At 35.3% G+C, this 12747-nt stretch overlaps 1 protein-coding gene across 3 annotated transcripts in view; it reads left to right on the plus strand.

The window, feature by feature from the left end:
• Positions 1 to 12747, plus strand: part of LOC129975033 (adenylate cyclase type 3-like) — a 376283-nt gene that overhangs the window by 167689 nt on the left and 195847 nt on the right. For all 3 annotated transcript variants that reach the window (XM_056087897.1, XM_056087899.1, XM_056087898.1), the window contains exons 2-3: positions 878 to 1081; positions 11686 to 12044. In XM_056087897.1, the coding sequence (XP_055943872.1) occupies positions 1004 to 1081; positions 11686 to 12044 (437 nt within the window). In that variant the 5' untranslated portion in view covers positions 878 to 1003. The remainder of the gene's footprint in view (positions 1 to 877; positions 1082 to 11685; positions 12045 to 12747) is intronic.

The raw sequence follows: 12747 nt of genomic DNA on the forward strand, positions 1-12747 counted from the left end.
AGGAAGTAAAAGTTCTGAAACACACACAAACTTGAGCAATTGTTTTTGATGTTTTAATTTTATCATTCATAGAATCTGTATATTTTTCATACTTATTTGGTATCTAGGCTAATAACTTCGTTTTAATCGAGTGGCTCTCTCTTAGCCTAGTGGCCCTAGAGAGCTGCCTCGTTCGCCTAGATGAAAAACCGCCACTGCATGTACTACACCAGAAATAAAGCTGTAAGTCAAATGATTTGCCTCGTGGAGCGTTTTCAATGTTTTTCTCATTTCGCAGTTTGGAAAAAGTATAAAACCTAAAAATCCTTTCTTTATTGCTATAACTTAAAAAAGTGCTTTTATTTCAGTAAATGAATATAAATAATGGAGGCTGTGCTATGCATCAGATTTTATAATATTTCAAAATGAAGTGGCAGTTGAGAGCTGTATAAATTTATAGATTTTAAGATTTGAAATGTTGAAAAACCGAATTAACTCAAACTTTCCACTCAGTTGTGTTAGGTATCATATTTTATAAAGTTAGAAAGTGAACTGTTTGACAATTGCTGCCATCTAGTGTAGGGTAAATGAAATTAGGATGTAATATGGCTTTGAAAGAAAGCATGCTTAACTCACTTCAACGAAAATTATATGTTAACCCATATCTCAACGTTATTTTATGTTGTTGTTTTTTAATTCCAAAAGAACGGTATTATCAGAATTTTTCAAAAATATTTATTCTGTTAAAATAAATTTAATTCTGTGTACAAATTATTTTTTCTTTAGACGAATTTATTAATACCTTATTTTAGCTAAACGCATAAGTCTATTGTTACCAAAACAGAAATCTTATGTATTCCTTTTCAGTATCTAATCATTTCTTTTTTTATGCTTTTAGGTATCTTCTTCTCATAAATGCCACCAAAGAATGATTCTCGGCCAGGACGAAGATGACATGTCGAAGCCCTCCTTATTGGCTGCCTAATTTGACACCTGCCGCCATTGTTTTCGTGCCTGTGACGTCATGAAGAACGCAGCGACCAATCACAACAGCGCAAACGATATGAAGTCCACTCTGAACAACGAAGAACTCGATATGAGGGTACGAATGGACATTTATTTCTTCCAACAACTCAACTTATTTGCTTTTTTCCGTCTACATTTGTTTTCTTTGTTCTTTTTATTATTATTTATTTATTCTTCTGTCCACTTGCAAGATTCTACCGATTGTTTTGGGCATCGATCGCTGGTACCGAATTGTTGCAGCCGAATCGATTGTCTTTCCAGAACTTTTCTCATGAGTTTGATTTGGAATAGAATGGAATATAATCATTAAATTTATAAGCAATATAAATTTTATCTAAAACATATAAAATTCTTTCCTTTTATTTTCTCGTATACGTTGTGAAGTGTGGCAATCGTCAAAAAATTCGAACTCGAGCTTTTGGCGAATCACCACATTTTAGACCTCCATGACCTCGAAAAACACATTTCTAGAAACTATTCGTCTGTCTCTCTATGACAAAGATAACTCAGAAACGCTTTGAGCTAGACGGATGAAATTTGGTATACGGTCTTAACATATTCGAAGATTTCTATTAAAATTTGAGTAAAATCCGTTCAGAGAAAGTTCGTCCGACTGTTCTAAATCAACTCGCTAATTACAAAACGAAAAACGCTAGATAGATGAAATTAGGCACACAGATTTAACAATTTTAATGTAGACACCTATCAAGTTTTGGTCTGTACTTTCTGAAGCATATAAAAACACAAACTCAAAATAGCAGTGACTTAAAATATATCAAATTTGGTATATGTTTTTGTAACTACAATTATAGCTATGTATCAATGTTTGGTTTCAATCATTAAGAAAATCATGTCTCAAACACAAATTTAATTTTCGGATACTCTTAACTGCATGCCAGGGATGAATCGCCAACACACTCGCCAAAGGTCACGCTACAGATTTAAAAAATGCTAAATTCATGCCAAAGGTTAATGTTTCTTAACTATTGCACGCCACTGCCATGAAAGGCGTTCTGTACCATACGCAAGGCCCACAATGTTTTACTTGATGTGGGAAATAAGACTTTTAATAGACAGTATGCGAGAAAGTTTTGGGGTGACCTCTCCAGCTGGTTCTTCTTTATAAATCTTGCATGGAATTAAATTTATCAAGAATTTGAGTTTCTTCAGATGACTTTCCGTTGAAGAAGTAGTTATCGACTCTAAATCATGTTAATTCCTTTCTTCCAACATTTATAACAGATTGTGAGAGAGATTATAATTTAATGTGTCCCAGAAATGTCTCTCATTCTGAGTTAGCAGTTTTTTCTCAAATCATCTTCTCGCCCATGAAATTAATATCATTGATTCAGTAATATAAATCAACGCACGTACAAGGCATCGCGTTTCATCAAATGACGTTAATATTTAAATTATACTGTCACAATAAAGCAGATCTGAGTTCAAAATGAAAACCTTTCCCAAATGTTTGCGTCTTCTGCTGTCTCTCACAATACCTATATGCTTTCTTTTCTTTTGCACTTTAAGTCTAAACATTTCAATTTCCTGAGAAAAAAACTTTCTCCACATATTATATATGGAACCCCATTTATCACTTCTAGCATGAGACAATAGCTTTCTTCATCTCTAATATGAGACTAACGCGTTCTCAATATTTAGCATGAGACAAACTTTTCCCAGTTCCAATATAAGCGACAAATTTCCCATCTCTAACAATGTTTCAGGCATTTCCCATCTCTAACATTGTTTCATGCATTTCCCATTTCTAACACGCGCAGCGCATTTCCCATCGAGGCATGAGCAACTCATTTCCCATCTTAGAATGGAACAACGCATTTCCCATCTTAAGATGGGACAACGCATTTCCCATTTTAGCATGAGACAATGCATTTCTCAGTTCTGACATGAACGCAGTTCAACGCATTTCCCATCTCTAACTTGAGCGACGCATTTCCCAACTTAGCATGGGACAACGCATTTCGCATCTTAGCATGGAACAATGCGATTCCAGCTCTAGTATGAGCAACGCATTTCACATATTAGCATGAGAAAATGCAATTCCCATCTCTAGCATGAGACAGCGCATTTCCCATCTCTAGCATAAACAACGCATTTCTTTCCATTTAGGCAACCAATAACTCTATTAAAAAAATTTCAATTGTAATTAAATTCTTAGTCGTAATAAATTAAGTCCAGTATCCTTTTCCGCCTATTAAAGGGCAAACATGCTGTAAAGCTGACTAGCCTACAAGTTATAGAAGTTTTTGGCAATAAATTTGTGGTTTTTGCTACTATAAATATTTATAAATATTTAAATAGTGACTCAAAGATCCAAATTATAAAAGATTTACCCTTCAATATATCCAACACTGGCTAATAAATGACCTTAGATTGAAACCATGGGCTTTGGTTGAATAACATGTGCTTCTTCTATTTATTGTTAGATTTCTTTCAAAATTTATCAATAGTAGCAAAATTCATATTATTTTTTTAATAAATTAGGCATTTCTATTTTTACGGACAAAATTTATAGTACTCCATTTTTAAATCAATGATTGTTTCAATTCAAATAATATGTAAACATTTATTTTGCAAATTTATTAATGGTAATTTTTTTCCAGCAACTTTCAAAATGTTGTGCCCTTTCAGGTAGATGGGTTGTCATGTAAAACTATGTATATAGCCTTGTAGGTTAAATCATGTTTTGATGCAGGAAAAATAACCGGATGAATAAGTAGCGTGTCTTCTCTCACTGTTTTCTTGACTAAAATTATTCAAAAACTGGTAGCTCAAAGTTACCTCTCATTTTTTTTGCATAATGACGATTAACAATACAGCCAGATGATAGAACTTATAACCAATAACGGCTTGGTAGCTTAGAAATCGATAGTAGTGCAAAAAATATTTATCAGGAGCTAACAAAGTTTTTTCAAATTCTACTTTACTCAAAAGCAGTCTAAAAATTTTAATTTCAAAATCATATACATGCTGATAAAACTGAGTGTACATTTTAGATGCCTTTTCTTTACTGCCGAATAACGTTTATGTTCCTTAAGAAATAAAGCTGAGTGTACTTTTTAGACGCCTTTTTTTTCAGCCGAATAACGTTTACGTTTTTTAAAAGATAAAACTGAGTGTACATTTTAGATACTTTCTTTTCCAATTGAATAAATCCAAAATATGACACACCGCTACAATTTTAATTGCACGATCGCATGCCAAGTTTCATCCAAGTCGTTCAATTTTTGAGTTATTGCGTTTCTGTGCATGCAAAACCGACAGCATTTAAGACCGACAGACAATCAACCCGTTGACGGATAAATTTCAAATCCGTCGGCGATTCAGTGCAGATTCATATCAAGATTCAATTTTTGATATAAATGTGCACTTTAAATTCAAAAACTGTGTACCATTTTTTTTTTTTTTTGCACTTAGCTTTTAATAATTGCTGTAATTGTATTTATATTCACTCGGACAAACTCCCTGCGAGTGGATTTCGTTCAAAATTTGATTGACATTTACAAATTTGCTAAAAATACCTTTTTCCAAATTTTATTCGTTTATTTTAAATCGTTTATAAATTATTATATTCCCATACAGTCAGAAAGACATAATCCCAAAAAGACATCGAAAAAGTGGAATTTTGTCCAATTCTCGAAGTTTAATTCGCTAACAATTACAGTACTTTCTCTTTGCATTTTTTGTAGACAAGGTATCAAAAACAGAAATTTGATGTATATATATATATATATATATATATATATATATATATATATATATATATATATATATATATATATATATATATATATATATTTGTTATACTTTCAGAATGAATTACTTCAATATAAATGTCTGTAACACAACTATCAAAAATTTTCTTTTCTTTTTGCAGACAGTAACAAATTATTTGCTATTAAACAAAGTAATGTTTTTTAAACCCATAGAACAATGCTTTATCTGCAGAACATATTTATCAAATAATTCTCTTTAAATCTTTTTTTTATTTTGCTTTTCTACTGTCTAGGACAAAATGCAGTAAAGCAAAAGCGCTCCATTCCTGTAAGTTTGTGCTCATGCACAAAATGCTCTCTTAAAGACTCGTTTTTCATATATTAGGCGCATGGAACGCATTAACTTCGCATTTTGCCACGGAGCAAATATGATATAAGCTTCGTGTGTTTGGTCCAACTTTCAGGGGGAGAGGGTTGAGGGGGGGCTTAAGCCTTCTTTCTTGATTGCATCATTAAATAAGCGTCCAAAACGGCAACCAGGGATTATGTCGGAAAAATAATGACACTTCCCCTCGGACTGCAAGATTCGAACGTAAAAGCTGGATTGTTATCCCTGCATTTTCTGAAATGGCAATGTCGCATAAATATCTAGAGAGAACATTTTGCTGGTTTAATGAATGATTCGCTCTCACAACTAATTTCACTAAAATCATAGAAACTTTTCATGTGTTTTGTTAATGTTAAATTTGTTGAATAAATGAATAAAATAAGTGTGCGATATATTTGATAGAAGCAGCAGTTGGCCCTCATCTTCGATGTATAAAATTAATCTAATTTAAAAACCCATGCTGACTTATGTTTTGACAAGAGCATGTCCAATACCGGATAAATCAAAATTCCTGTCCGATAAATGTATGATGAAAATGTCCAATAAGTCCGTGACATATAATGATACTTTATTCTACACAGGGCATGAACGCACAACATCAAAACTTAGCCGAGGTATAGAGCATGAATGCACAACATCAAAACTTAGCCGAGGTATAGGGCATGAATGCACAGCATCAAAACTTAGCCGAAGCATAGAGCATGAATGCACAGCATCAAAACTTAGCCGAGGTACAGAGCATGAATGCACAGCATCAAAACTTAGCCGAGGTATAGGGCATGAATGCACAGCATCAAAACTTAGCCGAGGTATAGGGCATGAATGCACAACATCAAAACTTAGCCGAGGTATAGGGCATGAATGCACAGCATCAAAACTTAGCCGAAGCATAGAGCATGAATGCACAGCATCAAAACTTAGCCGAGGTACAGAGCATGAATGCACAGCATCAAAACTTAGCCGAGGTATAGGGCATGAATGCACAGCATCAAAACTTAGCCGAAGTATAGGGCATGAATGCACAACATCAAAACTTAGCCGAAGTATAGAGCATGAATGCACAGCATCAAAACTTAGCCGAAGTACAGAGCATGAATGCACAGCATCAAAACTTAGCCGAAGTACAGAGCATGAATGCACAGCATCAAAACTTAGCCGAAGTATAGAGCATGAATGCACAGCATCAAAACTTAGCCGAAGTACAGAGCATGAATGCACAGCATCAAAACTTAGCCGAAGTATAGAGCATGAATGCACAGCATCAAAACTTAGCCGAAGTACAGAGCATGAATGCACAGCATCAAAACTTAGCCGAAGTATAGAGCATGAATGCACAGCATCAAAACTTAGCCGAAGTATAGAGCATGAATGCACAGCATCAAAACTTAGCCGAAGTATAGAGCATGAATGCACAGCATCAAAACGTAGCCGAAGTATAGAGCATGAATGCACAGCATCAAAACTTAGCCGAGGTATAGGGCATGAATGCACAGCATCAAAACTTAGCCGAAGCATAGAGCATGAATGCACAGCATCAAAACTTAGCCGAGGTACAGAGCATGAACGCACAACATCAAAACTTAGCCGAAGTATAGAGCATGAATGCACAGCATCAAAACTTAGCCGAAGTACAGAGCATGAATGCACAGCATCAAAACTTAGCCGAAGTATAGAGCATGAATGCACAGCATCAAAACTTAGCCGAGGTATAGGGCATGAATGCACAACATCAAAACTTAGCCGAGGTATAGGGCATGAACGCACAACATCAAAACTTAGCCGAAGTATAGAGCATGAATGCACAGCATCAAAACTTAGCCGAAGTACAGAGCATGAATGCACAATATCAAAACTTAGCCGAAATATGCGCATAAACAGCAGTAACAGTTAATAGCATTGCACAAACAGAAAAATGCTGTTAAACCATTACAACAGCTCAAAGAGCTCAGAAAGAATTGGATATAAACATCGCTCAAATATTCGCTTGAGATAGACTTGACTGCCAACTCATTTCTCGACTCGATTAGTTCTATCTATCGGCTTTTATAGTTTCTATGACAGGACAAAGAAGCTGTTATAATAAACGATAGACTAATAGAATGATCGCCAAGATTAACGAATTTAGCACCAAGGCTGGAGGTCATGGACTCGACTTCTCTTAAGCAGTCATTACTAAACTATTTTCCTTATATATAAAAGTAACATCCTTATCAATACACTTCTTGAACAGGCAAACAATATTAGAAATTCATCCCATTACGGACCGAAACTAAGAATACCACCAGAATTGACATTTTCTTTCATTCGATTCTGCAAGTCAGAAACAAGTCGATGTTGTTGTTTCTTATGGTACTTAGACAAGCCCGCTGTTACAAAGACAGCGATTTAAGCCGATAGGGGGTGAGTCTCTCGTTTTAGTAGCGCTGAATAAGGCCAAAAGTACGACTTTGTCACTCATGCATCACTCATTCGCTTGCACAACCTATTTATACAGGCACATTCACACAACGTACAGATAGAACAAAGGAAGAACAACCATGCACAAACCAGGACTCGAACCCAGGACGCCCAGATCACTGAGAAGACGAGCTACCCCTATGCCAGGACGCCAGCGCTAGTTAATGTAGGGTTAGTAAGAAATAAAGGGTTAAAATGGGAGTTTTAAAATTCAACAGAGAAGAAAAAGAAATTCTGCAGCAAAAGTATAAAATTCTGCATTTTATTTTGTGAGAGTATTCCGATCCCTATAGTTTTTAACCTTATGCAAATGAAAATACGGACACAGATGAATTTTATCAAAATTCAAATTTTGATCAACCTATGACTCCCAACCTTACTTACTCGAAAAATACGACAGAAATAATGCAAAATCCATTTTAAAAATTCAAAATTAGTAAAATTGAAATTGTTATTTTGTCTCTGATTCATAGAATTCTTTTAATGCTCTATTTCTCAAACTGTTATTTGTTAGTGTAAAATGAAAAATTCCAAGCAAAAAAAATTTGAAAACTTTGTATTTGAAAGTATTCATTTGAATCTAGCCTATTTTGGAACTCGTAAATGTGACAAAAATAAAAATATTGGCAGCTACGATTATTCAATGAAAATATCTCTGATAATACCAACTTGCACTACCGGCCGAAAAAGGTTTGAACTCATTGAAGAACTAGATGGATAACAATCGGTACCCAGATTTAACATCCATAGTGTAGACACCTGTCAAATTTGAGCCAAATCCAACAAGGAATTGGCCGTCTGTCTCTCTGTACTTTTAGAAATATGTAAACTCGATAACTGAAAACAGGATAACTCAGGACAGGAATAAAATATGGAATTTTGTGGCTACAAGTGCATCGTTGAGAAAAATATGGCTAAGCACAAACTAGTACTATTAAGCGCATGTCAAATATTAATCGTTAAAAAAGTCGCCAAAGATAACATGATGGATTCAGTAAAAATGCTAATTTCACGCCAAAAGTTAATATTTCGTAACTATTGTACCCCAATGCCATGTAAGACGTTCTTTATCACGATAAATTTATTAGAGTGTATAAGAGAAAGTTTTGTAGAGACCACTCTCCCTGGTTCAGTAGTGTAATTGTCAAAATATTCAAAGTCAAATTATTACAGATTTCTCTGGATTCATTGAACACATTTTTGACATTATTTCTCTTTGTCTCCAAACCTCATTATGACTGAATTTGTATATTCCTATCGAATTTTGAATGGAATCCTTTCACAAGAATTCTATCTGGCTGGCTGTTCGTGTACAAATGAACTCGATAACTACAAAGAGCTGGGTAGATGACATTTGGTACAAAGGTTTAACATGTAAAGAAAAGAGATATTCATATATAATTTGGGGCCAAATTTCTCACATTGTTAACCGTCTATCCGTTTCGACTTCAACATGCAGGTAGAAAACAAGGACAATGAAATTCAGTATGTTACGGCTACAACTGGAGTACCGTGTTACTTTTTGACTTGAATCGGTCGGGAAAAGTGCCCAAAGTATTGGGTTGGCAACTAAGTAATTGCGGATTTCACTCATAGATGGCTTCAGTTGAATTTTTAGGTTTGCAGACGTAGTACAAATGTAAAACACATTTTGTTATTTGATAGTTGGCAATTCAGCTGTCAATCAGTAAAAAAAAGTATTTTGATCGGTTGCGTAATTTTCGTTTGGCGTTCGTTGAAAAATGGAAAATCAAAAGGAACATTTTCGTCATATTTTGCTTTTTTATTTCCGCAAAGGGAAAAACGCATCGCAAGCTCATAAAAAGTTATGTGCTGTTTATGGTGACGAAGCCTTAAAAGAACGGCAGTGTCAAAATTGGTTTGCCAAATTTCATTCTGGTGATTTTTCACTCAAAGATGAAAAACGCTCTGGTCGTCCAGTTGAAGTTGATGGCGACCTAATCAAAGCAATAATCTATTCGGATCGTCACAGTACAACACGTGAGATTGCAGAGAAGCTTCATGTATCACATGCATGCATTGAAAATCACTTAAAACAACTTGGCTATGTTCAAAAACTCGATACATGGATTCCTCACGAACTGAAAGAAACGCATTTAACGCAAAGCATTGACAGCTGCGATTTGCTAAAGAAACGTAATGAAAATGATCCATTTTTAAAACGACTGATAACTGGCGATGAAAAATGGGTTGTTTACAACAATATCAAGCGGAAAAGATCGTGTAGCAGGCCAGGTGAACCGACTCAAACAATATCAAAAGCTGATATTCATCAAAAGAAGGTTTTGTTATCAGTTTGGTGGGATTACAAAGGAATTGTCTACTTTGAACTCTTACCACCCAACAGAACGATCAATTCTGATCTCTACATTGAACAACTAACGAAATTAAACAATGCAGTTGAAGAAAAGCGGCCCGAATTGACAAATCGAAAAGGTGTTGTATTCCATCATGACAATGCAAGGCCACACACATCTTTGGTCACTCGGCAAAACTTCTTGGAGCTTGGTTGGGATGTCGTGCCACATCCACCATATAGTCCTGACCTTGCACCATCTGATTACTTTTTGTTTCGATCTTTACAAAACTCCTTGAATGGTAAAAATTTCAATAATGATGATGATGTCAAATCGTACCTGATTCAGTTTTTTGCTAATAAAAACCAGAAGTTTTATGAACGTGGGATTATGATGCTGCCTGAAAGATGGCAAAAGGTCATTGATCAAAATGGGCAATACATTACAGAATAAAGTTATTTAGTTCCATGAATAAATTGTCTTTGATTTTCTAAAAAAAAATCCGCAATTACTTAGTTGCCAACCCAATAGATATTCGCAAGGTAGATGTAGTAAAATCCCAGATGCTCGCCAAAAATCAATCTTTCATAACTACTATATGCCTACTATCAATAAGATGCAGGGCATTCGAAGCCTTATCTAAGGTAGACAATTTTATGGGGTCGGAGTGAGAATAAGAACGATATTAGACAGAGTATGCCAGTGGAAATTCCATGGGAAAAATCTACCGATAGTTAATATAATAAAAGAAAAATGTCAGGTAAGTGCAAAAAAGTAATTAGCATAAAGGAAGGAAAGATAAAATAAAGATTTAGCATCGTTCAGCCATTTCTTTTTCTTCATCCATCAGGAAAGAAGTTATCAACAATTATGTTTTAAATATAATTATTAGCCATACTCTTTAAATGAATGCCAGGTGAATCTTGAAATCTTGCTCGCCAAGTTCAAATGACAATATTTTCTACTTTGAAAGTTCTTGGGCTGCTATGTCCTCAGTATCATTGGTTTGTTGTTGTTTTTTCTTATGGCATTTGCCACAGACAAGCCCGCTGTTACAAAGACAACGATTTTAAGCCGGTGAGGAAGCGTCTCTTTTTTTTATTGTAGCGCCAACTATGGCCAAGAGCACGATTTATGCTACTCACGCATCACTCATTCGCTGGCACAACCCCTTTTTATAGGAGGGCACGTTCGCACATCTCACAGATATAACAACGGAAGAACAACCATACCCAAACCGGGACTCGAACCCAGGACGCCCAGATCACGTGGAGGACGCGCTACCCCTATGGCAGGACGCCGGCATTGGTTTGTTATTTTTTTGAAATGCTCCTCGAATGCAATCTATAATGCATTTGGGACTATAAAAATGCCATAAATAAATTTCTGCTATGTAAACGACTTAAATAGCATATTAAAATAGAAAATCAGAAATATCTACTTATTGGATAATATGTTTGCGTGGTATCGTGAGGGATACGAAACAGTTTCTAAGATCCGTAAATGAAACCGCCGAGGTCATCGTACAATCGACACCCCATCTCAAAACTAGCCCAATAAGTAGAAGATAGTTTCATGTACGCATGCAGGAGTAGCCTGCCACGAAAATAATATTCCATGTATAAGAGAAATCTAAGGTAACAATTGTAATGCTTAACGTTTAAATGTATTCATTATAAAACATAGAGATTTCTGATATCTGTATATTTTATAACAATTTATTTATCTATGTGCATCATGTATGAGACTTTCTCATTTGTAAAATCTTCTTTTCTCCAATCAGGAGGCCGGAAAAGCCGAGGAGGGAGTGTCCTTCCTGAGCAGGGGCGAGACTGAGCTGAAGATCGACAGGTCTGGTCTGCAGCGGTATTTACCCCAGTGCCTGCAGTTCGCCTTCGCTGAAAAAAGTGCCGAGAGTCTGTACAGAGAGTACTACAGGATCGAAAAACGCCGGAACACAAAGATATTGCTGCTGGTCCTAGCACTGGTGGACATCGTTCTGCTCGCCACCTACGCTGCAGCCTTTCCCATCAGGGAAGCTGGGCACTTGGCTGGACAAGTCACTTTCCTCTTGGGAGCACTACTCATCATAGGGGTGGTGTTCATTGTGGTTCGATGCTATGCTGCTGTGCTACCCTCTAGGTAAAATATTTTTTGCATGTTTATCAAGTATTTAGAAAATGAATTAAAGGGGTTGGGTAATCAGATATATCAACAAGCTAATGGCTTTGAAATGATTTTATTCTCAAAAGGGAGAACTACCGTATCTGTCTATAAAGAGTTATTCATAATGTACGAACTCTATATGAAGATTGAATTGATAGAAATACTTATTAATAATTGAGCGAAATGTTATCAAAATATTTATCTAGTAGAAGTTCTTTATTTGGTGGTAATTTATCTTTAGACAACAATCGCATGTTCTCATTTACACAATAGCTGTTTGAAATAGTTACTAACTTGGAGAACTGGCGGACATTTGCAACAGTGATGGACTACTTTGCTGGCACGTCCGTTATCCCAATATTTATGAAGCATTTAATGTTTGGAAATTGTTACAAAATCAGATGATAAAATTTGGACCGAAAAGATGGTGCAAGAAATAATAGAAGGAAACATGCTAAATATGAAAATATGACGAAATTTGGAATAAAGATATTTTAGGAAATATTGAATTATATCGAAAATTAAGCAATTTTCAGAATCAGACTAGAAATTATAATAATTTTTAAAATTCCTAGATTACATTAAAAACAAGGTAGTGAAGACAATTTCATCTTCAAAAGTTGTCACAACCTAGATAATAAAATCTGGGCTTAAAAGATAGTGTAAGAAATAATATAGG

This window comes from Argiope bruennichi, chromosome 7 (genome assembly GCF_947563725.1).
Source record: "Argiope bruennichi chromosome 7, qqArgBrue1.1, whole genome shotgun sequence".
Lineage (NCBI taxonomy): Eukaryota > Metazoa > Arthropoda > Arachnida > Araneae > Araneidae > Argiope > Argiope bruennichi.